Source organism: Scleropages formosus, chromosome 17 (genome assembly GCF_900964775.1).
Source record: "Scleropages formosus chromosome 17, fSclFor1.1, whole genome shotgun sequence".
NCBI lineage: Eukaryota > Metazoa > Chordata > Actinopteri > Osteoglossiformes > Osteoglossidae > Scleropages > Scleropages formosus.
This window is the reverse complement of record NC_041822.1, coordinates 1,709,618-1,736,671: the sequence shown is the minus strand read 5'-3', so window position 1 is coordinate 1,736,671 and position 27,054 is coordinate 1,709,618. Positions and strand designations below refer to the sequence as shown.

At 42.0% G+C, this 27,054-nt stretch overlaps 1 protein-coding gene across 1 annotated transcript in view; it reads right to left on the bottom strand.

Moving 5' to 3' along the window:
• LOC108939013 (neurogenic locus notch homolog protein 1-like) overlaps positions 1–26,834 on the bottom strand; it is a 29,205-nt gene extending 2,371 nt beyond the window's left edge. Inside the window, exons 1-33 of the mRNA XM_018760088.1 lie at positions 26,592–26,834; positions 25,117–25,198; positions 17,928–18,190; positions 17,351–17,689; positions 15,028–15,150; positions 14,706–14,939; positions 14,445–14,600; positions 14,178–14,363; positions 13,850–13,963; positions 12,363–12,476; positions 12,020–12,253; positions 11,756–11,866; positions 10,989–11,181; positions 10,731–10,876; positions 10,529–10,642; positions 9,076–9,195; positions 8,794–8,946; positions 8,471–8,699; positions 7,409–7,610; positions 7,133–7,286; positions 6,843–7,027; positions 6,511–6,643; positions 5,926–6,183; positions 5,667–5,779; positions 4,942–5,513; positions 4,354–4,782; positions 4,044–4,192; positions 2,966–3,179; positions 2,560–2,650; positions 2,072–2,231; positions 557–855; positions 241–388; positions 12–109 (exon numbers count right to left, since the gene is read on the bottom strand). Of these exons, the coding sequence (XP_018615604.1) occupies positions 12–109; positions 241–388; positions 557–855; positions 2,072–2,231; positions 2,560–2,650; positions 2,966–3,179; positions 4,044–4,192; positions 4,354–4,782; positions 4,942–5,513; positions 5,667–5,779; positions 5,926–6,183; positions 6,511–6,643; positions 6,843–7,027; positions 7,133–7,286; positions 7,409–7,610; positions 8,471–8,699; positions 8,794–8,946; positions 9,076–9,195; positions 10,529–10,642; positions 10,731–10,876; positions 10,989–11,181; positions 11,756–11,866; positions 12,020–12,253; positions 12,363–12,476; positions 13,850–13,963; positions 14,178–14,363; positions 14,445–14,600; positions 14,706–14,939; positions 15,028–15,150; positions 17,351–17,689; positions 17,928–18,190; positions 25,117–25,198; positions 26,592–26,652 (6,177 nt within the window). The 5' untranslated portion in view covers positions 26,653–26,834. The remainder of the gene's footprint in view (positions 1–11; positions 110–240; positions 389–556; positions 856–2,071; positions 2,232–2,559; positions 2,651–2,965; positions 3,180–4,043; positions 4,193–4,353; positions 4,783–4,941; positions 5,514–5,666; positions 5,780–5,925; positions 6,184–6,510; positions 6,644–6,842; positions 7,028–7,132; positions 7,287–7,408; positions 7,611–8,470; positions 8,700–8,793; positions 8,947–9,075; positions 9,196–10,528; positions 10,643–10,730; positions 10,877–10,988; positions 11,182–11,755; positions 11,867–12,019; positions 12,254–12,362; positions 12,477–13,849; positions 13,964–14,177; positions 14,364–14,444; positions 14,601–14,705; positions 14,940–15,027; positions 15,151–17,350; positions 17,690–17,927; positions 18,191–25,116; positions 25,199–26,591) is intronic.
• Between the last annotated feature and the right edge of the window lie 220 nt (positions 26,835–27,054).

Genomic DNA, 27,054 nt, shown 5'->3' with positions numbered 1-27,054 from the left:
TAATAGTTTACCTTATTATTTTGCATGTCTTTATTGGCACCACTCTTCAGCAAAACTATGACAGCATCTACATTGTTCACTGCTGCTGCCCAATGTAGGGCTGATTTGCCTGGTTATAAAGGGGGGGAAAAAACAGTTTGAGTGCATATTAGCCAGTCAGTGTGTTACAGTCACAAACACAAACAACCATCTGTCAAGCATGAGTGTAGAAAGCTGTAATTTAAAAACAGGACATCCTACCTGAATCATCAATGGCATTGACATCTGCATGGCAGTTAATGAGCTCTTCCACCATGCCTTCTACTGCTAGTCTAGCTGCCAGGATCAATGGAGTGGTGCCGTCATACATGCGTGCATCCAGGTCTGTGGCCCGATTCCGGATCAGAATCTGCAGAGAGAAACGCATTAGCTCATACCAATAAACAGCTCCACAATGGAACTGTTCAGTTTTAGTGAGATTCTCCTAGTTTCACATATATCTTGTATAAACAAACAGGAAAAATCTGTTTGATCAGATTTTGAATTACAACAGCTGTATTTGGTTGAAACAAAGCACCTGGAAAACTCCCAGAGCATCAGCAGCCACAGCAGCATGCAACGGAGTCCGACCCATGTTGTCCTGGATGTTGGCATCTGCGCTAGCCTCCAAGAGGCGCTTTGCAGCATCTGAACGAGCATAGCGAGCTGCAAGATGTAGTGCAGTCTCGCCTGTGCGATCTGTCCGATTGTGCAGATTAGCACCCTGATATAAAAATTCAGATATAACGTTTGCAGAGGCATCCTCCTCTTCCTCGCTGTTTCCCATCTCAAGACCTCCACCACTGCAGGATGCAATCATCAGGGGGGTAAAGCCATCTGTGGAGGAAGAGTTAGCTAATCAGCGCCAGGAAAGAAAGGGTAACAAACTGCTATAGGTAAGCGCACCCTTCAAAGCATTCCAAATTGGAATATCCAAATTTTGGGAAGATCAGAAGAAAAAGGAAAATCAAACAGGTTTAGCATGTTCCTTTACCACTGAGTAAATACAGATCTTTACAATAACGATATTTTGATCAACCTCAATATCTGAGGTACTTTAGAAACTCTTTAGAAGCTCTTTTCCAAACCCAAGCTGCTGAAAAATTGAGAATTATTGTTTTCAAAAAGCAGAACAGCTTTACTACAAGCATTTCACACTTCAAAAGATGAGTAATTCCAAGGCCTTCCACATTTGTTTGACTCAGCCACATTAGTCAACAGTCCATTTCTTTATCTTTCATTCTTTTCTGGAAATTTTGGTTTTTCTACAAAATAATGGATACATGTTTATTCCATAATGTTTGTTTTATTTTTAAACAATTCAATTAATAAACCATATGATAATATAGATAAAATCGTTCCGGAATTTAAAAAAATCCCTGCAATGGAAATCAATTTTTTTCTGAATGTCTTTCCTCACTCTCAGGACCTACCACTGCAACCAGACCTTTGTAATACACTGTCTGCTACACTGAGTCACAAAACACACAGCACTCTGTACAAGTTTAGTAATGGCATGCATAAATTGCCTACTACACCAGCTAAGAAACCATACTAATAAACTACCAAGCACAAGCCAAGTGAAACAATCAACCATGCAATGTTTATGAACAATGTAAAATTTAAGCAAATTTTAAATACTGTACCGGACAACTGGAGCTAAAAGTCAGTGCTTAACTAAGATTGAATGGCAGTAAGTGCTCACCTCCTTAGTAGTGATAAGCACTAGTATAGGGCAGCTGGTAGCGTAGCAGTTAAAGCTACAGCCTTTGGATCTGAAAGTTGTCAGTTTGAATCATGCATCCTAGGTACTAGCCCTAAACTACTCCAGTGAAGTTACCCAGCTGTATAAATGGGCAAAAAGTTGCAGGTTGCTTAACGTTGTAAGCTGGAGATAAAGAGAAGGTTGTAAGAGATCTCAGTCTCAGCTAAATGAATAAATGTAAATGATTAAACATTCACAGCAGCAAAAGGATCACCAGTGAGCTCCAAAATGTACATTTTAAAAAAAGTGGATTTAAATGACTGAATTTAAACACAGGAATGGGCATACCTGGCCCACGGACATTGACATCAATGCAGTCACTTTCAATCTCGCCTTGTGGTGGTGTGGGCGCGATAGATGGAATTCGAAGGTCAGCTGCATCCAGGTGCTGCTGGGTCCATTGCCGATGGTCTGTCTGGTCACTTAAATCCAGCATTGCTGTCTCAAACTATAAAAGAGCATAGCTGTCTCACCTTAAATGAAACCAACTTAGTACTCATACTGTTCACAGTCATGACATCCGTATCTTAAGTGACCACAAAGCAGCCCTTCAATAATTACGTTCATCTAATAACAGTGATTTTAAGTCATTTTATAATTTAATATTTGGCAATTTAAAACACACATCTTGAATCCCTCAATGAATTTCACTGCCTACTTAATATATTTAATAATTGTAACAGAACACTAATTTTCACAGTGCATTCTGCTCAAAATATTTGGATAGAATAAACTATAAAAGCTCTATCTATCTGGATAAAAAAAAAGCCACTTACCCTGAAGCGTTTGGTGTCAGATGCCATGTCTTCTTCCCACTCGCTCTGGTTGTCATCAATCAAGGACATGTCTAAGGAGTTTTTCAGTGGCCTTTGGACATGCAGAAAATCCAGCAGAAGTCTGGTTAGCAATCAGCAGGTCCGTAGCAGAAGAAAAAGCTACACTGATAAAGCACGCCTGTGCACATAAAGTATTACCTTTCTAATGCAAGTTGGTTAACAAAGGGCTCTTCAGTCAATTTCATCATCGCCGCCTAAATATTCTGAGCCACCCCTGCCAATGAAGAGACTCCCTCCTCACACCCACCCAAACTTTCAGCGCTTCATTTTAACGCTATGCTGGGACCAGCGTCTGTCCCAAGTAGTGCAAGCTAAGTGGTTACTGAGGGCGGGGCTGCAAACTTACTTTAGTCCCACAGAGTCCTCCCCAACCGGCTCTCTCCTCTTCTTTTTGTTCGGATCACTTGTTTTGAATCCCTCTGGGATCCAGAGCTGTCCGTGTTCACGCTGCCGTTTACGGGAGACCACCATGCCCACGCCGATAAAGGCCAGGAGGATCAAGCCTGCCAGCACCACATAAACTGGGTACATTTCCGAGGTTGGCTGAGTCTCGTTTTCACCTGCAAGGAAAAGCAACACGTCAAAAGGAGTGGAAGAACGTGGAGATGGCGTGTAAGGAGAGGAGCCTCACAATGGTTGCAGTGCCGATCCCGCAGAGCCAATGTCTATCCGTATGCAGAGAGAGCAGTCAGGAGCCAGATGACTCCTTGTAAAACAACGTTGTTTCATTCACTAATAATCAGAATTGCTAACCAGTGCTCATCAAAAAGCCAGCAGAAAAAAAAAAGAAGAGGGGAAAAAAAATACACCCTCTCCCCTTTCAGACCACGGTACCATGAGACAACTTTACCATTTCTTCTTTAAGGGGAAAAAAAGCAGGGATTAATGAACTTCAAATTACTGCACGCGCTTTAAGCTGTAAAGACTAAGGATTTATTAGGATTTTCAAGATAACAAAGAGGCCCAACTTCTAGCACACTCCCGATCAATTTTACTTCTTTTTTTCTACTAATGATTTTGAAATGATAAACTCTCTACACCTAAATCCTTGGAGAAGCATTAAGTCTTGGTATTACAGTTAGTGGGGTGAAGGCTGCCACAGCCCCCCTCATGGACCAAAGAGTGGGGGTAGGGCATGTGCATGATGCAGAGTTTATTCACAGTAATTTTACTGTTTTGGAGGCTGAACCTCATGGATTTAAAATTTTCCAGGATTTAATAAGTGTATCTGCAGTTTTATAAATGTCATGGCTAAATTTCTGTATCCTTCACTGCACATATCATTCCACTGTAATACTGGTATAGGGATAATTGTCAGCTTGTCTATAGCTGACTTTTCCTCCATGCAGACTATTGACTGATTTGGGGGTATAGTGGAATTCTGATCAGTAGTGGGCAGCTGAAGTGAAAGGAAAATTACTTACTGGTGACGGCCTCTATGATGTAGGGAACTTTCAGATGGCCACTGGAAGCCAATGCTCCCAGGAATGCAGCCACATCTGTGGCACTCTGGAAACACTCAGTGGTCTGCTGGTAGCACTGGCGATTGTCAATTTCAAGGTACACAACTGACCTGCATGTAACAAGAAATGGTCCAAATCACTACCCGCCTAACAAGCAACACTGACAAACCTACACCCATCCTAATACAGACTGGTTGTTTCAGTGTTAAGTTTGGATCCCAGGTGGAACTAGTCCATACTTAATTCTGGAGTGATCTCATTACAGACTAACCCTTTGATTTGCATGGTGTCCAGTTCCCTGCGGTGACGAGCATTAACAACGGTGTGCATGCTCATCTTCATTTGGCTGAAGACATCACCAGGGATCTGGGTCCAGGTGTCTACTGAACGTTTGATATTATGCTTCTTCAGTTCCTGCTGGCTGCCATAATAGGGGTAGATCATTGGACCTCCGTGGCTGTCCTTGCGGAAAACCACATTGGTGTGTAGTACTCGGCTTAATTCACGCAGAAAACCAAAGGAGTTGTTCTTCAACTGTTCTGGTAGAATATGCACTACCAGCACCAGACTCCCTTCTGCCAGCTTCTCTGGCATATTGTTGGCACAATCCAGGCCATCCCACTCGCACTCTGCATTGTTGCAACCCTGGTCACAATGACCATCTGCGTAGTGGTCCTTACAATACTGGTCATAAAGTGGGCTGAAATACAGAGAACACATTAATAACGTATAAAATTTAATCTTAAAATCATAACCATGTTCATTCATGTATGACAATGATGTAAAGATGTGCAGGGAAAGATAACAAGTGGCTGAAACAAAGGTTTTTATGGTGGTCAAATGTCTACATTCTACTCACTTGCACTGGCCCTCCATGCTTTGGCAGTCAAATCCATCGTACAGGCAGCCAGCACTGTTGCACTGCTCATCACATTTGCCATCATTGAAGTATCTCCAGCACTGCAGTGAGGCTGTGCAGTTCTGCCAGGGGTCGTCAAAGTTGAGCGAGCAGTCCCCACCATCCCAGCCACAAGCATGATTATTACACAAGCTGTCACAGATTTTGTTGCCCCGGCGCTCCTCACACTGTGCAATCTCACAGCTCACCGAGATCTCAGGTGGGGGTGTGATATCCCGCCCAAATCCCCCCAAGAAGGTGTAGTCAAGGATGTGACAGAGAAGACCATTGAAGTTCATGGGGCAAATGCAGTGGTATAAATGTGTCTCAACCATATACTGGCAAGTGCCCCCATTGTAGCAGGGGTTAGAATTGCAGGGGCTGTCCACTGGGTACTGACATTCAGGCCCCGTGAAGGCTTCAGTACATAGACATTTTGGGCTCTTGTGCCCTGAAATACAAGTTCCCCCATTTTGACAGTGCAGGCTGCCACAGGAACGAGCATCATTCTCACAGGTAGAACCATTGTAGCCCTGTGGAGGTACAGAAGGAGATGCAGATTTCATATTAGTGTATTCTCCAATGGGTGAGATGGGACTAAAGATGGGGTTCAGCAATTATGGAAACAAATTCTTACAGCCAGTTTTTCAGCATACAAAAGGAAGAAAGACAACTAACAAACTCACTGCTGGGCATTTGCAGATGAAACCCCGTGGAGTGTTGCTTGCTACAGCACAAGTACCTCCATTGTGACAGGGCTTGCCCTGACAGCCATCAAACACTGCTTCACAGTGCTTCCCTGTGGAGTCAGAAGAGCACATAGTACAGAATGGTTTCTCCATGCAGAACTGTGAAGAATTAACAGTGCAAGCCACGTGATAGGGCACATTCCAGTTGTACAGGATGCAACAATTGGTTGTACATGCAGTTAATAAGATCTCGTACCTGTGTAGCCCATCCTACATTCGCAGTGATAGTTGTTTGTGAGCTGAATGCAGTTCTGGGTGCCTCGTGGGTCACAGGGGTTAGAAAGGCACTCATTAACATCCCCCTCACAGCGCTCTCCCACGTACCCTGGTGGACAAATGCAGCTGTAGCCACCAACACGGTCCACACACTTGCCCTTGTTGAAGCACTTGGGCTCGTGAGTGATGGGGTCAACAAATGGTGTGCAGTCATCCATGTTAATTTCACAGTGGACACCTGGTTTATGAGACAAGGGACACTTTAGAATGCCAAAACCTCAACACTCAGAGGTGTGCCCCAAGACATCAAATTCATTCACAATTGAGTCATATCAGCACTCTCCATTCATATCATTCAGTAAAGCTTCACTGTCACTCCATAATCTTGGGTTCTGTAAAGTCTACCTAATATTGATGTCCAATATAATTCTTAGTGAACAGTGTTTCTCAATGCATTTAAGAAAAAACAAAAGGATCCAGTTCCCCACAGGAAAGGCAGTTTTAGACCAGGGCTGGGTATTGTTAAGCCCTAATTAACGAAGTGTAGACGGGAGGGAGCTCTGACCTTGTGTCCCTCGGGGGCAGGAGCACTTGTAGGTATTGATTAGGTCGATACAGGTGCCTCCATTTTGGCAGGGGTAGGAGAGGCACTCATTGATCTCCTTGGAGCAGTTCACCCCATGGTACCCCGGCACGCACTGGGAAGAAGGGCAAAATGGGGCCAATCAATGGCTGACATGAAATAAGACTTTGTGTTTACCTGGCTGTTTCTTTACATTCTGCAGTGGCAAGCACTTTACTTTGGGGGGTAGCACAAATCAACATTTTCAAGCAAGCTTCGCATAACAATGCATGAGATTTTAAGATGTTGTGATCAGAGATTTTGAAAAAGGCTACCTCGCAGGTGTATCCTCCCAGATAGTCTGTGCAGATGGCACCATTTTGACAAGGATTGGGGCTGCATTCATCCACCTGTTCCTCACAATAGCTGCCTGTATACCCTGCTTGGCAATGACAGTAGTGGGTGTTGCCAGTATCCAGACACTGCCCAGAATTCTTACACAGTTGAGCCACATCCAGTCCTAAGGGGGCATAAGACAAGGGCAACATGGTATAAATTCTCACCCAGGGTAAACCAACTGCCTCACTGACATGCATTTGTTTCTTTGGTCAACTTCCTTTGTTACCTTGCTGTTTGGCTGCCACATCACAGGAGACACTTGGTACATCACAGTAGAGTCCAGTCCAGCCACTCTGACATTCACAGCTGTATGAGATGCCAGTCTGCCAGCAGGTGCCAGCATTCTTACAGGGGGATGAATCACACCAGCGTACCAGGTTCTGAGAGAGTCAGCAAAAGAAATTAAGCGTGCAAAGTTATAGGTTACATTACCCTAGAGGAAAGAAAAAAAACAGCAGTTGACAAGGTGATGATAAAGCAATACTAAGACCTTCTCCTATACCTGACAGTTTGGCCCTGTGTAACCCTGGGGACAGGTGCACTTGTAGGTTCCATAAGTGTCTAGGCAAGTGCCCCCATTCAAACAGGGTCTGGAGTCACATTCATTGATATCATGCTGGCAATAGTTGCCTGTAAAGCCAGGTGGGCACAAGCAGGTGAAGCTGTTGATCCCATCGACACATGTCCCACCATTGAAGCAGGAACTGTCAAAACAAAAGGCAAATACAGGAATTCACTGAGTATTTTTTTTTTTTCGAATCACAGCACTGAATACCCTAACCCAAATACCGGAAATAAACAGAACTAAATTTAAAAAAAAAAAAAAATTACAATAAAGTGGCTTCTCAGTATTTTTGTAAATTGTTTCTAACTGTAAAGTCACTTTTGCTACTAAATCACAGCTAATAAACAGATTAACAATACACACCCTCCTCAGTATATGCACATAGTTTTGTAGGAATCTTGGATATTATTATACTAAATAAAATATTTTAAAATCCATTAAAATTTTTTTTAACCTCAAGCTACATTCAAATGATCTTAAAATTGCAAAAAAACATTATTTCCAATAAATCCTTTGCAATGTTGACTGTTGAGCAGTTTATCGCATAAACATGCAACATTTGTCAACACTCAGAAACACCAGATCGTAAACATGAAGTGAGCTGAACTGCAGGAAAGTGGACTGCTAACACCTCAGACAAAAAAAGATGGGAATACACTATGTACTAAAATGTATTTTTTTCTCCATTGCATGTCTTAAAAAAAAAAAAAAAAAAAAAAAAAAACAAAAAAGAAATGCTATGGAAGGTCACCATTCTCATTCCTATGTCTGAATGAGTTTTATGCCCAACTACTAACTGGGTGCATAAATACAGACTGCTTTTCAAAAATAGATGAAGTAAAAGCAATTAAAAATAAAATGGGAAATGTACTTTTGAAAAATTTTAACTGGGCTGTTTGTAATAAGAAGAGCACATTTGGGGGTGTGTGTACAAAATTTTTCTTCATCCTGAGAATTTGGAGTAAAGGCCATAAAAAACAAAAAGCTCAGTAACTGTACCTCTCTGTGCAATCAGGCGTGTTGTTCTCACAGCGAATGCCACTGAAACCAGCCGGACAAGTGCAGGTGTAGCTGTTAACACAGTCAGTGCAGTTAGCTCCATTCTTACATGGGTTACTGTTACACTCATTGATGTCCTCCTCACATTTTTGGCCACGGAAGCCAGGCAGGCAAGTGCACACAAAATTGTTGACCTCATCTTTGCAGAAACCACCATTGCTGCAAGGATCTAAGGAAAGGGAAGAAGGCATCAGATGTCAGGTGTTGTTGGCAGGAAGAAGGGAGCATAGATGCAAAGTCTGACAGAAAAGCTGGAGACTTACTGGGCTTGCAGTCATCAATGTTTGTCTCACAGATTGGACCAGTAAACCCAGGCTTGCAGCTGCACCGGTAGCCACCAATCATGTTTTGGCATGTGGCACCGTTGTGACAAGGATTTTTTACACACTCATTGATGTCGGCTTCACATGTTTGCCCTTTAAAAGAAAGGGATCAGACTCATGAAATGCAGTAACTCTGGAAACTGTGGCTGGTGACAACCTCTATCAAGTTAGAATAACAAAGTGCATTATTGCATTGGAAAAGTTAGACCTGCATTTCCTCACCTTGCCATCCTTCGGGGCATACACAGGAGAAGCTCCTGTAGTCCTCTGATGCCTGGCAAACTCCTCCATTTTTACAAGGTTTTGAGCTGCATGGAGCCATTACTTTCTGACAGTTCTCTCCTGTGGAAGAACCCATGAGCTGATCAGATTTAAGCATTCATCTAAATCAGTTACTCATGGTTAGCTCAAGAACACTACTGTGATGTGAAATCTGTTTGTAATACATTTTGTTCACAAATGTCACTTTTACAATAAAGTCTATTTTATATGAACTTAATCATGCAGACATCCCTTGATTTTTTTTTCTTTTTTTTTTTTTTTTTTTACAGGTTAGGTTTTGTAGGAGTCTTGGATAATACTGCATGAAATAAAACTACTTTAAGGCATAATTTTTTAAAAACTTCAAACTAAAATAAAACTAATTTAAAATGACTGAAAATAAGACTGTGCTGAGTCCACAAAGATGTAATTATTACCAATTGCTGACAGGTTCGCCCTATAACATATGCAAACTTCCTCATCTTGCTATTGATCAGAAACCAGATAGAGGCTCTACATTGTGGAAAGGAATTGAACTAATACAGTGTCACACTCCTGTCCAAGTGTCTGAGTGGATTTTACTGAAATCTATTAGATAGGCAAAAAACACAGCTTGATTTGGCTGTGCAACAGACAGAAATGTAAACAAAAAATACATAAGTAAATAAAATGTAATAAAAATGTTCTCAATCTTCCAAAATCTGCAACTAAACCCTTTGTGATCCAAGAATACTAAAAATTACCATCATCATGAAAAGGTGAAACATCTGCTTTAGACACAAGTTTACATTCAAAGAACAGTAAAACACCATATTCATTCTTTTTTAGCAGACAAGGTCCTGACTCTTAAAAAGCTGGTTTAGAAAGCAACATGAGTTTTCTGTCTCCCTGTCTGTTTCCACAGTACCCAGCCCCACAAGGAAGTAAAGCCTTTTCCTGTCATTGTGTAGCCCTTTGCCATTATGCAAGGCAGAACATCGGCAAACAGGAAACAATTCCAACCACTGTTCCCTCCCATGCACAACCACTGAGGTTGTATTTCAACTAAGAACTTATGGATTTTCCCAGAATGATGTTTGTGGAGTACTCTTTGACACTGTCTATTTTCTTAAATTGTTGAAAAAATAATTAGTTGTCTCAATTAGAAACAGATGTCTACACTGAACCCAGACATTTCTGAAAAAACTGAGAAGCATTTTAGAGCCAGCATCAACAACTGTTTGTTCAAGAGGTCTTGCTGCTGAGGGTTGAACAGTGGAACAAAATTAGCGAAATCGTATCCAAAATTAGCTCATACTGAGATAATCACCACAGGAAATGGATCAAAATCCCTAGGATTTAATATAACACTGCATATGAAAATCGTGCCAAAAATAAAAGCCTCACAGCTACTGTCAGCATGAAATATCCGTACCAGTATATGGTAGCAAGCAATTGCACTTGTAGCCAGCCACGTCATCAATGCAGGTCCCTTGATTCAGGCATGGGTTAGAGGCACACTCATTGATGTTAGTTTGGCAGTTTGGACCTGCAACAGATAGAGGGCCCAATTTGAGTTAGCACGGTGGTCATGGGAGAGATGCAGAGGCACACAGTAAGGTTTAGGAACCACTGACCACTGAAACCCATAGGGCAGATGCAGACATAGGCAGCAGTCATATCCTTGCAGGTACCTCCATTCATACAGGGGTTTGATTCGCACTCATTATTGTTGATTTCACAATTTATGCCACTCCATCCCAAGTCACAAACACATTTATAGCTGAGGGAGAGAAAAAAAAGGCTAATTGCAGAGCTTCCTTTAGTTGTGTACGTCATGGGCAAAGAAGGATTTCACAGTATATGTATTTCATCATTACTGAGGAGTATCTCACCTCTTGACTTCATCTTCACAGTATCCATGAATACAAGGGTTACTGATGCACTCATTGACCTGATAGAGACATGTGGCATCATTATACCCTTCAGGGCAATCACACTTGAAACTGTTGATGCCATCAACACAGGTGCCCCCATTGTGACACGGGTTGGGAGCACAGTCATCAATGTCGATGTTGCACGTTGCTCCTACAAAGCAGCAAAATATGAGTGATCATTAGGAATATGAAGGGTATTTAAATGTTTAGTTAAAAGAATTTATAAAAACAAATCTACAATTTTTTCCTGTGGTTGCAAAATGGAAAAAAAAAGCCTAAAAAAAAAAATGCTTCTGTGCTTTATGCCTCTGGGACCAAACTGAAAACATTACAAGCTAGGGGTGTAGAAGGGCCATTCTGAATTAGAGCTCATTCTGCACGCGATGCTAAAACAAAGGAAAGCAAAAATAATACTCGGGAAAATGAGTGGTGCCATGGTGCTTGTTTGATGGAAACTGGGGCCTTATATTACACAAGAGCAAGTAACAATTGGCCCTGTTCCCAACACCTTCTTCCACATTAATTACAATGGTTATACTAGCAATTTGGTTGAATTAAAATTGTATCCATCGTGCAAATCAGAACCACTCTTGAACCCTAAAAATAGGGTTTTAAAAAAGTGATACTTTGTTTTCACTAAGTGAAAACCATATCTTCCTTGTGGACTTAACATACAATTTTAGTTTCAAATACCAGCTTAACTTCCTTTTGTATCCATCTCTTACCCGTGTAGCCAGGCTCACAGGCACACTCGTATCCATCAATCCTGTCTATGCACGTCCCATAATCGCACAGTTTGCTCTTGCAGTCATCAAGGTTGATTTCACAGTTTAATCCTGACAGAGAAGGAAGACACTCAACTTTTTTTCTTAGATGGTCAATAAAAAAAAACTAGCATTCCTCTTATGACTGTTTCAATAGTGCAAAAGTTAATTGTAAAGCAGTCCCACTTGAGGGTACAGCCATACTGTCTATATTAAATGTCTTACCTGTGGTGCCCTTTGGGCATGTACAGACATATGTGTTTTCTCTGTCCTGGCAGATGCCCCCATTCTGACATGGCTGACTCAAACACTCGTTGACGTTGGTCTCACATAGGCGCCCGACATAGCCAGGCCAACAGTTACAGGTGAAGGAGGCAAGGCCGTCTTTGCAGGTCCCATAATGACATGGGTCTGAGTAACACTCATTGATATCGGTCTCGCAATGTTGCCCAGTATATCCTACAACAATGAAAAAAGTCTTAGAAAACTGATCATTTATTGTAATATTTTCTATTTACAGTATATGATTGAAGAATAGTGGGATCCTGCAGATCCCACGTTCACATACCTTCAGCACACTCACAGGTGTACTTATTAGGTCCATCTGTGCACTTGGCCCCATTTTTGCAGGGTGTGCTGGCACACTCATCAAAGTCCACGTTGCACAGATTTCCAGAAAACCCTAGAAAAATGAATTAACTGAATTCACCTGACCCCGTTTTCCCCCATTCTGGCCATTCACTATGCAATCAATATGATTCTTATCTCATTTGCAAACAAATGAATCTCAGGAAAGGCAAAGAAGCATTCCTATTTTGAAGATAGAACAAAGCATAGGACAGCTGGTAGTGTAGTGGTTAGAGATGCTGCCTTTGGGTCCCAAGGTCATGGGTTTGATTCCCCACCTCTGGCTGTAGTACCCTTGAGCAAGGTACTTACCCTAAATTGCTCCAGTAAAATTATCCAGCTGCATAAATGGGTAAATAACTAAGTTTGTAATAATTGTAACATTAACACTGTAAGTTGCTTTGGAGAAAAGCATCAGATAAATTAATACATGTAAGCTTTTTTCTTCCCATCACATTGAGTATTCTCCTGCCCTACTCATACCCTTCACTCCAGCAGCATTCCAGAAATGCTTAAGTTGACTCCTCACTTCAGCTATTCAGGTTCACTGAATTTCAAATATCGTTGATTAGCCTTCATAATAATTGTTGATTAAAGCTACAGTATTTTTATTTAATATGTACAATGGACTATTTAAGATGCAGCCTCAGAAGTGGGCAATTATTGACTAAAATTTGATTAAATGTTTATTTTCCTTATAACCTGTCATCATGCTAGTCAATGAATTAGCATGAAAGAGATACAGCAATCGTTTGTCTTTTCTGTGACTTCCATCAGTTTTTGTCATTTAGCTCTGAAGTTGAAAACTGACCCTTAATCCAAGGATGTCATACTTCATCTTGGAGGAAGACTTCCAAGACCCTGATGGAGTTTCTATAGATGCTGTGCATATATGGCTGAATAAAAGGCCAATATGGCCCTCAAAAGAGAAAGTCATTTACATGTGAAGCAGGGGGAAGAGATCCTCAGCTTCAAGATTCTGCTCCATTCCAGCCACACCCACAACCACAAACCTCCCTGGCCCTTTTCCCAAGAACCTTCAGAGATTAACTGCTGATGTATTCTGTACCATCACAATCTTAATGAGCCTTTATTCTGATTGCTTTCTTCATCTTTTACTATAAACTTGAGGGCTTTTCAGTTACTAAGCTTTTGTGCTCCCTGCAGTAGGACTGCATTACTACTTTAGAAAAGCTACAGCAGTGCACCAGCAGGGACTTGTGCCCTTTTTGAATCTAGATTTGACATTTCCTGAAGTTCCATTTCACTGGTGCTATCCAAACAACAACTTGAAAAAGAAGAAAAGGTACAAACTGCCTATATGTTCTGTTCAGGCAAGAGCTTAAACTATGGAACAGCTTAAGATGCCACATATTCTAGGCAGAAATTACAACTGAACTTCATTGTACACAGTAATAAATCTGTCACCTGTGGGGCACTCGCAGTGGAAGGTGTTGATCCTGTCCACACACTTCCCATTGTTCAGGCAGGGCATGCTGGCACACTCATCTGTGTTGACTTCACAGAACACTCCTTCATACCCTTTTCACAAACAGAAGGTACAATTTTCAGTGATGTTGCCCACAATTGAATGAGAAGCACAGTTTTACAAAACATTAACATTTTTAGTATGTAAAGTGAGGTCTAAGGTATAACTAATTTGCAAAATAAGGAACCAAAACAGAATGTCTCTGCTTCAATGTACTTTTTGTGTGAACGGTCTAGCTTACACCTGTGTGCCAGTGGTTTCACACACCTGGCATGCAGATGCAATGGAAGCCACCTATCTGGTCTAGGCAGGTAGCATCATTCTTGCAAGGGTTGGAAAGGCACTCGTTGACATCCATTTCACAACGCGGCCCTGAATAGCCCTGCAGGCATCGACACTGAAAGGAGCCCTTGGTGTTCAGGCATTTTCCTCCATGTTCACAGGGGTTGCCACCTGGAGGAACAGAGCAGGACATGAGGACAAAGCCTGCAGTTCCTAGTCACAAACATTAATTGACAGCATGTGAAATCTTACCAAGGGAGCATTCATCAACATCCTGGTCACAGGCAGAGCCAAAATAGCCCAAGGGACAAGTGCAAATGGCTTTTCCATTAACAGGGTTGGTGTCACAGTTAGAGCCTCGCTGACATGGGTTACTGATACATGCATCATCCAAATGACATAACAGTCCTGGAAAAGAGACATAAACCAGATTCTCAGTATTTGTTCAATGTTAAGAGGCTTCACATCACACCCTTCAGGAGTTAACGTTGTTCCACTGAAACTTATACTCACCTGTACGGCCGTGAGGACACTCACAGAAGAAGGAGGCCACCCGATCATGACAGGTAGCACCATGGTAACAGGCCGCATTAGCACAGTCATCTATGTTCTCGCTGCAGTCATCACCGGTCCAGCCATTCACACAAACACAGTGATACCCACCATGAGTGTTGTGGCAAGTTCCACCATTTTGGCATGCATTAGGCATAAGCTGACACTCATCCACATCCTCTGTGCAGAATTGGCCTGAAGGGGTACAAAAAAAAAATACTTTAATCATAATGGCTAGCAATAAAAACAGTATTTTCAAGAAGCCAGGAGGATCACTGGTCACCTGTCCACTCAGGTCGACACTGGCAATTATAGGTATTCACTCCGTCAACACATGTCCCACCATTCTGACAGCGGTGCTCTGGACAGTCATCAATGTTGTGCTCACAGTTTTGACTTGTGAAGCCTGAGGGTGAAAGATCAAAAATATGATCGCCTTCACATAATGGATGAAGGAAATGATCATTCAAATTAAATGTTCAGTAAAGTCAGTTTCCCCCATTTTTGATATTGTTTCAGCCTTACATCCATCCAATTTCAATAACCACTTGTCCTGACCAGGGTTGCGGTGAACCAGAACTTCTTCCGGAAGTACTGGATGCAAGGCTTGGGGGGTACACACTCAATGGGGTGCCAGTCCATCGCAGGATAGCCACACACAGTCACTCAACCATTCACACACACTACAAACAATTTAGAGTTACCAATTCCCCTTAGAAGTGTGGGAGGAAACCCGAACACCGTGGACATGTTCACACAAAAATGAACATTGCCAATTTAGTGCTGAAAAAAATTACAGTAAAATTTACCACAAGCCATTCAGCAAAGGCATTTCAAAGCTAAAACTGATAAGATAAAACTAATGGCAATTAACCATAACAAGCAGTCATACTATAAGATTCATTTCAAGTTGAGAATTTGACTTTACAAGAGTTTTATTTAAAAAATAAAAATAAAAAAAAGTATTCTTACTATTATAAAGTCCTCCTACTTCAGCTGAAAAAGTATTTGCATTCAGAAGGACAGTTCCCAACAGCTGAGTGGCACTTTGGCAATCATTTGCAATATCCAATATCCAAACTACATCTGCTTTTTTGGTGAATGTGAATTCATTTTGTATTGTTTTACATTTACTCATTTAGCTGATGCTTTTTTCAACTTACACTGTTAAAGTACTTACAATTATTTAACCATACACACACATAGTCTGAAACCACTTGTCCCAATTGGGATTGCAGCCAACCAGAGCCTAACCCAGCAACACAGGGCACAAGGCTGGAGAGGACACACCCAGGACAGGACACTAGTCTGTCGCAAGGCACCACAAGCAGGACTCGAACCCCAGACCCACCAGAGAGCAGGATCCGGTCAAACTCGCTGCACCATCGCACCCCCCCCCCGTCATTTATATAGCTGGCTAGTTTTTACTGGAGCAGTTTCAGGATAAGTACCTTGCTCAAGGGTACTACAGCTGGAGGGGGAATTGAACCTGGGGGTCCAAAGGCAGTAGCTCTAACCACTATGCTACCTAAGAGCTGAATGAGTTCAAGCATACAGATGTACAGTATTAGAGTAAAAGTAATAAGGGAAAACTACCTTATGTTGTGTTATGATAACTAATGTTGACTGTTTAAATACAGTAACTTTGTCCATTTTAATGGGACTTGGTGATATTTTAGCATAAATGGGTGTCAATTTTGGGGCTCAGAAGCACGTAAGAATTTTTACCCCTGAAACTGATAATTACATCATTGATTTATGAGAACTGACCTCACAAAGGGTTTTCAGGAACACATTACTTTTGTAAAGTGAAATGTTATACAGTCTTCCCCCAATCACAGCTATTAGAAAAATAAAAGCAGAAGCTTGAGTTCTTTGACAAACATCAGACTTTTTCCACACCAACCCCATCACTCTAGAGAAAATGATCCTTCAGCTCTAAGCTTGTCAGTTAAGTCCTGCATCTCATACTAAGCATGCACAGACTGGCTCACTACTGGGAATGCCAGCTGGAGTGAGAAATCTTACTTGGACACTTCTTAAATAATGTTATTGTCAGTCATACCCTCTATGTCTTTTCCTCTCTCTTTCACACACACACACACACACACACACACACACACACACACACACACACACACAGTATAGCTGGGCTGTGAAATTTAATTTAATTAATTTTGATTACCATTAATATGGTGCAAGGGGGCACAGCGGGCTTGGCCTGTGTCTGCTCTCTCGTGGGTCTGGAGTTAGACTCCTGCTTGGGGTGCCCTGCAACGGACTGGTGTCCCATCCTGGGTGCCCCCCCCCCCCAGCTCCACACCCACACCCTGGGCTGCCGGGCTAGGCCCCGGCTCGCCACAACCCGACTCAGGACAAGCGGCCTCAATCAGTGTGTGTGTGTGTGTGTGTGTGAGTGAGTGAGTGAGTGAGATATGGTGGGATTATCACATTCTCTGTGTGTCTGGCAGTCTTAAGGATCAACATTGTGAAAGATCAGCATTGTCAATGATATGCTCATTATACAAATTTTCCAGTTTACTAATGGTGTACAGTCACAGCACAGACATAAGCAACCCAAAGCCAAGCACATGTGAAAGTCATACCTGGCAGACAGATGCATTCGTAAGTGGCATCTCCTTTTTGGACACATGTACCCCCATTATGGCAAGGCAAGGGGCTGCAGGGCATGTAGGGAACCTCACAATGTGCACCTGTGTACTCCTGAGGACAGCTGCAGTGGTAGGAGCCAAACTGGTTCACACACACCCCGCCATTTTTGCATGGGGAAGGGCTGAGGGCACATTCATTGACATCTTGCTTGCATGTCTGCCCTGTGAAAAATGGGGTGCAGGTGCAGATGTAGTGAGATTCAAGGGGAGTGCACTGGCCACCATTGGCACAAGGGTTAGCAGCACAGGGGTCTGCCTGCTGGCACAGTTTACCTGAAGAGGTAAGAAATAAAATGAAGACAAAGATATCATTTTAAGAAGTTCTGATGTTTTAAATGGCATTTACATTAACCTTTAATTCAGGCTATAGCCACAGACAATTTCATTACCCATAAATAACGGTTGCTGACCAAATACATGTGCAAAAAGTATGAAAATGCAAACAGCAGACCTTTTATTATATGTGGATCTTTACAGAAATTAGAGTTTTTAATCTGAGTGTGATCTTTACCTGACCAGCCTGGAGGACAGCGGCATTTATACTCCTTGAGACTAATCAGCTCGCAAGTTCCTCCATTCCTGCAGGGGGAGCTCATACATACATTGTTGGTTGGTGTCAGGCAGAAGCGGTCAGAAAATCCCAGGTGGCAGGCGCAGGTGAAGTCTACTGTGTTCTCATGAATGACCGCTCGACACGTACCACCGTTTTTGCAAGGAGAATAGCTACAAGGGTTAGAAAACTGGCACCTGTTCCCAACAAAACTCTCCATACACCTGCAAAGAAACCAGATATTTAATTAGTAATAGAAGTCAGCTTCATGCACTGATGGCTTTTTCTGAGTTAAAGTAATGTGCAACCTGTGTGTGGTCAAAGAGAAACCAATTTTTAATTGCCACATATTGTGAATTTGTAGGATGCCGCACTGGAATATTAAGATTTTAAACACTCAATCTGGAAAATCTGTGCAAATATTTGCCTAGTTACAATTATTTTATAGTATTTCCTTTTTATAGGAATGTTAATAATTCACAATACTAATCCTGGTTGGTTTAAAAAAAGTATATTTCAATTAACTTGCATACTAACTGCCTAAGTTGATTTTCCTTTGATGTAGGAGTTTAGGTCCTGCATTTGATTAACCCTAGTTTGTAAGACCCTAGTGTATTTAAACATTAATAGCTGTCTTGTTGATAGTGTGTAAACAGTGCACAATGAGCACTGCCATTAGTGTGCCATCCACTGCTCAGGTTTCTGCATCTGTAGACAGTGACTGGAGCCACTTTGCAGCTTGCAGTCCTTACCTAATATTTAATATCCATGTAAAGTCTACCATGTTTATGCACCAACCCAGAAAAAAAGAATTCCCAACAGTTATAACAGAGATCAGCCTGCAGTCCAAAGGCTCCACCCCACTGGGCCTGCAAATGATGATCTTCAAAGAGGCGGGAGAAAACACATAGTGCATGAGCTTCTGGAACTAAAGAGAATGCTTCTCATGCCATTGCAAGCCAGTAATATGATGTGTTTAGCTTTGACCACTGTACCATACATTCATGCTGACACAAAGAGTGGAAATGTAACAGAAGATAGATGGGTCCTCTCCTGCATCCTACTGAATAATGTATTCACCTCTACATTGGCTATTCCAGTAACACCAGACAAACTTTACTGCAACATGTGTCCGTATAGCTATTTCACACATTTGTAATTGGATTTTTCTTTAAAGGCCTGGTCACTGGAGGTCAACAGGGCCAATATCAGTCCCTGAAGGCAAACAAAACATGTGCAGAATCCAAGACAAAGGTGTGGGAAGGTCACACCCTCATAATTCTTAAAAAGTCAGTCAACCTGACAGTAGTAACGCACAGTTACATTTGTTGTTCCAATGGTCTCCAAAGCACATTTAGCAGGGAAAATGGAGGCAAGAGAAAAGAAGGGGGGAAAAAAACATCTACAATGGGGGAATGCAGTCTTCCCCGCTGACTGGATATACAATATTACAGGAAAAACAAGTTTGGAATATAGGCCTTACATCAGACATAGTCTCACATGTTCCCACTATGTTGCTGAGAGCACAGGGTGGGGTGTTTTACAGTGTGTCTCTTGGGGATTATGGCAGCTGACAACTTTCATAAGAAAATGAAAAATGTTTGAGGCCCACATGCTGATCATCTCCCACCTACCTTTCCTCTTAGTTACCCCATCTCATCTTGCCAGAGCACCACAGAATATTTTGGAGCTGTAGCATACCTCTATGATCACAGCAGCCCTTTCAACACTTCCACTCTTTAGAATGCAGCAGCAGGGACCTAGAAGAATCTGCTATGGCAGATAACACTCATTTCACTTGATAAAGGCAACTGGCCTGAAATTGGCATGTCTGTTCCAGGTTATTAGTGGAACTAATACAGATTCCCTAACAGGCAACATAGGCACTGCAAAATAATGATGGAGGAAGGTCTTGCCAGTGGTTAATAGAGGGCACAAATATGCGCGTATTTAAGTGTGTGTTTGAGGGCGTGGATCCCGATCGGCCAGCCAGAGCAGGTGTGCATGTTAATGAGGGAATGGCAGCTGCTTGCCGCGGCATGGCCTCCGCAGTGCTACCCTCCCACCCCACCCCCTGGTCCCCCAGGAGAATAGCAAGCCAGGGGCAGTGGGTGGCTGAATGGCGTCCTTGACGCAGGGCCTTTTGTTCCTCATGCCATTCAGAGTTGACCGCGGGCCACCACACTGGAAGTGTGCTTTCAGATGTTCCACCCGCCTCCCTTCTCTTTCTCTCATCTTCCTACTTTTCTTTGATTTTCTTCATCTTTCCCAGCTAGCTTTGGCCCATTCAGTCAGTAACTTTCCTTACAGTCCTTTCTAAACTTTTTTTTTTATAGGGCAGTGTCTTCTATAGGCTAGTCTGTGATGCACTGATGTCCTGTCTAGGTACATCCTACTTTGCTTTGTGCCCCATGCTTTTGGGACAGGCTCTGGACTGGTGCAACCCTGGACTGGACAAGGGGTTATAGGAAGTGAGTGAGTCTTCTATAAATGTTAGACTTCACCCTTGGCACTAAAATGCTTTCAGAACTTTCCACTACTTATATTATCCGATTGTGTCTGTAGTGCACAGAATCCAAACTATACAGAGTCCCATTCACATGAGGAACAACCAAACTTAGATAAGCCTCTGAGCGGAATTGAACTGAGATTTCATTTTGTGCCCATGACAAGAACGCTTGCATTTGCTCCAACACCTTCAACCCCTCAGCCAGACTCAGCAGGGATGATGCTGGCAGCTACAGTTTGCAGAGGGTTTCAAAAAAAAAAAAAAAAATAGAAAATTACCTTCCAAACTACCCACAGCTGAGCACAGCAGCCACTTCTGAGATGGACACGGAATCCCTTGAACTCAAGGAAGTACCCACCTCACTCCTTCCACTTGGTGTAGGCAGCTGAGTGGCAGAGCAGGAAGGGTGTAGCTGCCCCTCCAGGAGGGACTTCCAAGCACAGACCGTCAACAAAGACTAGGGCAACATGCCATCTGAACAACCACCAAAGCAAAATAACTGAGTTTGCCCTTTCAGCAGAAACTAATAAAACAATAGAGCACAGCTTATTAACCAAGAGTCATCTAAATGACTACCAATGCATATTCATATACTCTCAAACGTAAAAAACAGCCGTTTGTTATGCAGTATAATTGCACAGAAATACGCCATTTTGTAATATGAACCTGAAATAATTGTTCATACCTTTTGAAACAGATAATCCAAACTGGCAGATAAATGGTTTACCAGAGCAAAAGCAAACAAAAATGGACATCAAAAGGAAGGAGGTCCAAAGGCTGAATAATGACAGCCATGTGCTTGGTTTTCCTTGTGCAAAGAATAGATAGAGCTTTGATATTATGATATTATTATGCTGATCCTAATGGCATTGTTTTTGTCCAGAACCCCATTGTCTCATACTTTGGGGTTGGGATTTCTTCAGTGTTCTACACACACATTGGTTTCAGCAACAGGTCTGCACCAGCATAGCAATGCAATGCAGCACTGCAGCTGTTTCCTTGACCCCTGATTTAAACCCTCCTCTGTCCATACCAAGCTGACCTTCCATCTGCTACTTCAGACAGACACAATAAGGAGTGCCTCCTGCACAGAACACGGAAGTAAAAATTCCCTAAAGTGTCTCTGATGACTAGATACGTGTGACACAGGTGCTGCCTGAGCCCAGCACAGCAAACTGAGTAGAGTTCCTTCCAGTGCTAAAACACCCAAAACTCAGTCACCATTTTTGGGGGCCACCAAGAAAATGTGTTTGACTGTGTATTCTGTGTCTTGAATATTCTTTACCACTGTTATGAACAGCTGAAGAACTTAAAGCAATATAACTGCCATCCATTTCATAATCACATCTTAATCTTTAACAAAACCTCTCTTCTGTGTCATCTTGGGTTTACTCTTGCTAGCCTCTAATCACCACACAGGGCCTAACCAAAATGTCTTTACGTAGAGAGAACATGGGCAAAGATCAGGGCAGTGCACAAATAACTGCCCTCAGTGTTGTAACCACCGGGGATACATGGAGCTTTAGGAGTCAGAAAAGTGCCCTCAGGGGAAGGAAGAAAAAGTTCTGTGGTTCACATTGTGATTCTCATGAGAAAGTGATTCTTTTCTGGCTTCAGTGCAACACTGTTAAAAACTATGCAAAATTTTGTTCAAATGTTTCAGAGGCAAAAATTAATCAAGTGTGAGAAAGCACTGCAATATTTTTAGAAGTTTTAAAACAGAGATTTAATACTTTTGTTGGTTCAACTGCCAATTACCAAGTGCTGAACTTGACACTGGCTCTAACAGCCATAGATGCAAGTTTCAAGCCAAAATGCTAAAAGAAAAAAAAAAAACCTGAAATATTTCATAGATGAGTTCCAAGGCACTTGTTTCCAGATTGTTTTAGACTATGACATGCATTTCTGTGTGTTAGTCCAACACCTGCCCCTCAAAAGCTCAAGCCTTCTGTCTGCAGCCAAATCACAAAACCACTGTTAAAGACGGGAATAATAAACTACATTACTGAGCCAAGGTATTGACTGCATCACCTGCTCGTCTGTTTTCTGTGGAGTCTGTGGACAGATGGCTGAGCTCTGTAAAGCCAAAAGAAAACTCTGCCTAATGTTTTGTGCACAGTTTTTTTTTACCCTGGGCAGCTTTACCCACACATGCGGTTCAGCTTCCTGGGACTTCAGAATTAGAAGACTTTTCTTAAAACAACCAATGAGAAGCTTGGAAGAACTAAGCAAAAGACACTGCAGTCTGTCAGCAGCGCACTCCCTAGCCACAGGTCATTCAGAGGGTCTTATTTCCAACTCAAGAGGTTACCGTTTCCTCTCCAACCCTGTAATAACTGGACTAGTAAGGAGATGCACAGAAACCCAGTCTTCTTAACAAACAGTGGCTGGTCTAATCCATGGAAACTGTCACTACTGGAAATTTTTTATTATTTATAAACAACTGAAAAACTGCAAGCCTCTTTTTTACCTCACTGGCACATTCTATTAGTACTTCTGTAATATCATTCCTATGTATTTTTCTTTTGTGCAAATAAAATAACTATTACTAATGCTTTTGTCCATTGTGATTTCCAATGTGATGTTTTGCCTACTACATTATTCATACTCATTTATCCCTTCATACGGAAGGGTATTCTTACCTTGATCAAAGGTACTACAGCAGGAGTAGGATTCAAATCAGGGACCTTTACACTGCAGCAGCCCTCAACACTGTTTCCCAATTCCCTGATATTTGTAAAACTTGTGTATCTGTGGCAGAAAACCACACATGCCATTTTTTAATTACTTTCGTCTGCTTCTAGAGAGACAGCCAACAGACTACATCCAACTAGTGTTTGGTATTATAAGCATTGTACCTAACCTCAGTATACAGATGCAGCTTCCTTCTGTATACTTCAAGCAATGAGTACAAGAATACTGCATGCCTTTAAAGTCAAAGCTTTCAGACAAGAGTGGAGGAGCAATACTGGCAGGAATTAATTGACAAGATCAACCATCCTGGACAGTATCCTTGAAGATTTCAGAAGTTCCCTATAGCTGACAGCTTAACTTTCAAACTGCAGATGGACTAAATGTACTTATTTCTTAGAACAATGCTATGGGCAGCTTAAAACCATTCAAGACTATGGTTACACAATACCCAGAGAAGCTCTTAGCAGGGTTCTAATGTCCTATGCACTGGCTTTAACATTTCTCTCAGCAGGACATCACACAGTGGATGGTGTGTGCTCCACAGGACAAGCTTTACTATCACAATTTCTAATACCACCTGGATACTGAAGCACTGTCACACTTTGATTGGGAATGAAAGGCACATACTCGGGCATGTGAGCTTTTTATTAAAATAAAATTACACAAAATTTTGTATTTTAGGTATACATGGCCTCATCCGTGCCGTCGGTATGTTTTTCTTATTTGAAATCAATGAGTCCATCCTATGTGGCAAGTTTTTTTTTTTTAATCCATTTCAAATTGGATTTTGAAAAAATATATACTTCAAGTGGTTGCTATGCAAAACTGAATTAACATGTATCAATACCATGAAATAATTACTTTGCAATAACATCCAAGCATAAAAAAAAAATAACATCAAAAGGTTATATCCCTACCCCTGGGGTTTACTGAAAACTGGAACTAACAGGTGGCTCCATGGGCCATCTACTACAGTAGAACTATAGTATGAGACACCAGAGTGCAAAGACGCAGTTAAAGACTGCTTTCAACAGTTTGATGGATAAAAGTAGAGGACACACAGCCAGTTAAAATTTTTAATAAGAGAGGCTGTGTGATTTAGAGAAAAAAAAAAATGTTTGGCAGTCCCAAAAAAGTATCTTGTCTCACAGTAGCTGGCTTTGATACCCCCCTCCCATCCAAAACACACAACCCCTGGGACTTAGTCCAATCATAAAAACCCCAATCTAATTACACTTTACAGCCATCTGTCCTTCTAATGTAAATTGCTCGGAGAGAATTCCCATTGAGAAGCGGGGTGGAGGACGGGCACGGGCTGGGTGCGCTCTGGGAAGCCTCACGCAGATTAGTCACACAGCCCTAATCGGACTGGGGAACAATAGACGCCGGGCTGCAGGCAAACCCCAGCTGTCGCCCAGCAAAGAAAAGAAAAACAAGATTTAGTGCTTCAAGCGTCTCTGCAACTTCTGCTAGAGAAGTGTTCTGCATTTATTAACAGCAGGCTGGAAGACCCTTGCCCACCCTACTCCAACTCCTCTAATGTCCGCATATCCTCACTCATCTTTAAAAGAGGCCAAAAGAAAGTGCTCAACTGCAAATTTGTGCTGCTCTTCAAAACTGGGGGGGGGGGTGCAACAGATACCACAGTGGTTAGCACTACCACCCTCCACTCAAAGAACATGGGTTCAAATCCCATCTCCTGCTGTAGTACCTTAAGCATTGTACTTACTATGAAGTGCTCCAGTAAAAACTACCCGGCTCTATAAACTGTTAAGTCATAAGTGGCTTAACACTAAGTTGTTTTGGAGGAAAGAGTCAACTAAATAAATGTAAAATTAAGAATGGACCTCGGTAAAACATTGTCTTGTGCATTCTGCTAAACTAAACCTGCAAATGTCCGGTTTCAATGATAAAAAGTTTGCTTCCAGGTGTGGTGCCCATACTCACCTGCACTCTCCATCGCCATGTGGGGAGGCGATGCACCTCCCTCCGTTCAGGCACGACTCAGTGGGCAGAGAACATCGCAAACCTGCCAAGAGAGCACAGTCTGAGTGCTTTGGCCGCACTGACATCACTGCTAAGGACACCTCTGTAAACCTGAAGTGGAGGGTACAGCTAAGTTTTCTAAGTTAATTTTAAGAGTTTTCTCGTGAAAAAAAGCAAATACATACACACACCAAATAATTCGTACCTCACCAAAACTGTGGGATGGACAGAAAGCCAGTTAAAAACAACAGTCAATTATTTAGATTCGTGCTCCTGGTTCTGTTGTATGAAAGGCATAAGGCGAAGCTAAACATTTTATGTTTTTGATTGTCGCTTGTCACCTACTGATTTTTCCAGCACAAGTGGTTTGCCACATAGTATCTTTCCACACACTTAACTAATGGGCGGGCAAAGTAACACTCAGTATGACAGTCACAGCGTAAACGAATCTCTTCACAGCTCATCTAAGTCTGATTTTTCCCACGTTTGCCTAAGTTTTGGTTTCCTGTGTTTGTGTTTACAGTGCTGTCAGTGGGGTTGTGGGAGCTGCCCGGCGTGGGGTGCGAAGGCTGGGGGGGCAGCGGGCGCGCGACAGCTGCAGAGCGTGATCAGCTCGCACATGAGAACAAAAGAAATCAAACCAAACTGCGACCACCGCAATCATATTACATTGCGATTCAAGATGACTGCAATGCCCCAACTGTACTTTACGAAAATGTCTCAACTTTTACCTCTAAATTTAAGACTATGAGTATGACTACCTCGCGAGCGGTGAACGTCATCGCATCGGTCAGTCAGCTGTATATTTTTATTAGATTAGAATATGACGTCACAGAAGGAAGTAACGAATTTCATGCTACAGTAGCGAATACGATTTCATAGCTGAAATATAGGCACAAAAAGCCCAGTGTCCCAAAACACGAACAAGAAGAAATCATAACTTCACTCCCAACAACAACACAACACACAGCAGCTGAGCGAAACGCAGAGTGGTAGAGCAATCATGGCGAGAACTGTTCCCAGTCGCAGAAATGTAGGATAAACCATTATTATGATTAAGCGTAATTGAATTAATTGCTCTACTGTGACTAAATCCTGATATTTTTGTTTTACAGTACGTACGCGATAATATATCGGATAGCCTATCATAATCGCGAGCAGCTGTGGAACAGGAGCTGCAGTGCAGAGCATCTTCTGGAACGCAACAAGTGTCTACAGACAGTAAAAGTTTACACACCTCTGAAAAGTTGTAACGGTTTATATTTGAAAATTAACGAAGTTGCGCGGATGATGAAGATGCACCGATCATGCAGTAACTAACTGAAAGACAACTTTTTTCAAGAAAAAAACGCCTCCCTCGGGACACTCTGATAAAGCACGTACAACTTAAATAATAATAATAATAATAATAATAATAATAATAAAAAAAAACTTACCTTGTCCTATAGCGGCCAGTGACATCAGAAGTGTTAATACTTTCTCTAAGAAATAATACATTCCTTTTTTCTACTTTAAATGTCGTATATTGATGTTCCACTTGGAATTAGCATAGATCCGAAGGATTAAAAAAAAAAATAATCAGTTTAAAGACACAATTTAAAAACTTAGCAGCAAACAGAACAATAAACAAATCCTGCAAACTCTTTGTCTTGGACCTCCGCACTCGTGATGTTGTCTCCTCAGCGTCTCACTTCCGAATGAGTGTCTCGCGTTGGACTCGCCATTGTCCACCCTTCGCAGCGTCCAGGGGCGTTATCCTTCCGCGCAGGTACTCCCCTACAACTATGTAACACAACTTTTTTCCGGGTAATCAATAGGAAAAGCTACCCTTTGTGACAGCTCATCATTTCTACCAAGTTGTTTTATTATAAAAAATTTTAAACAACTGCTGACATTTTG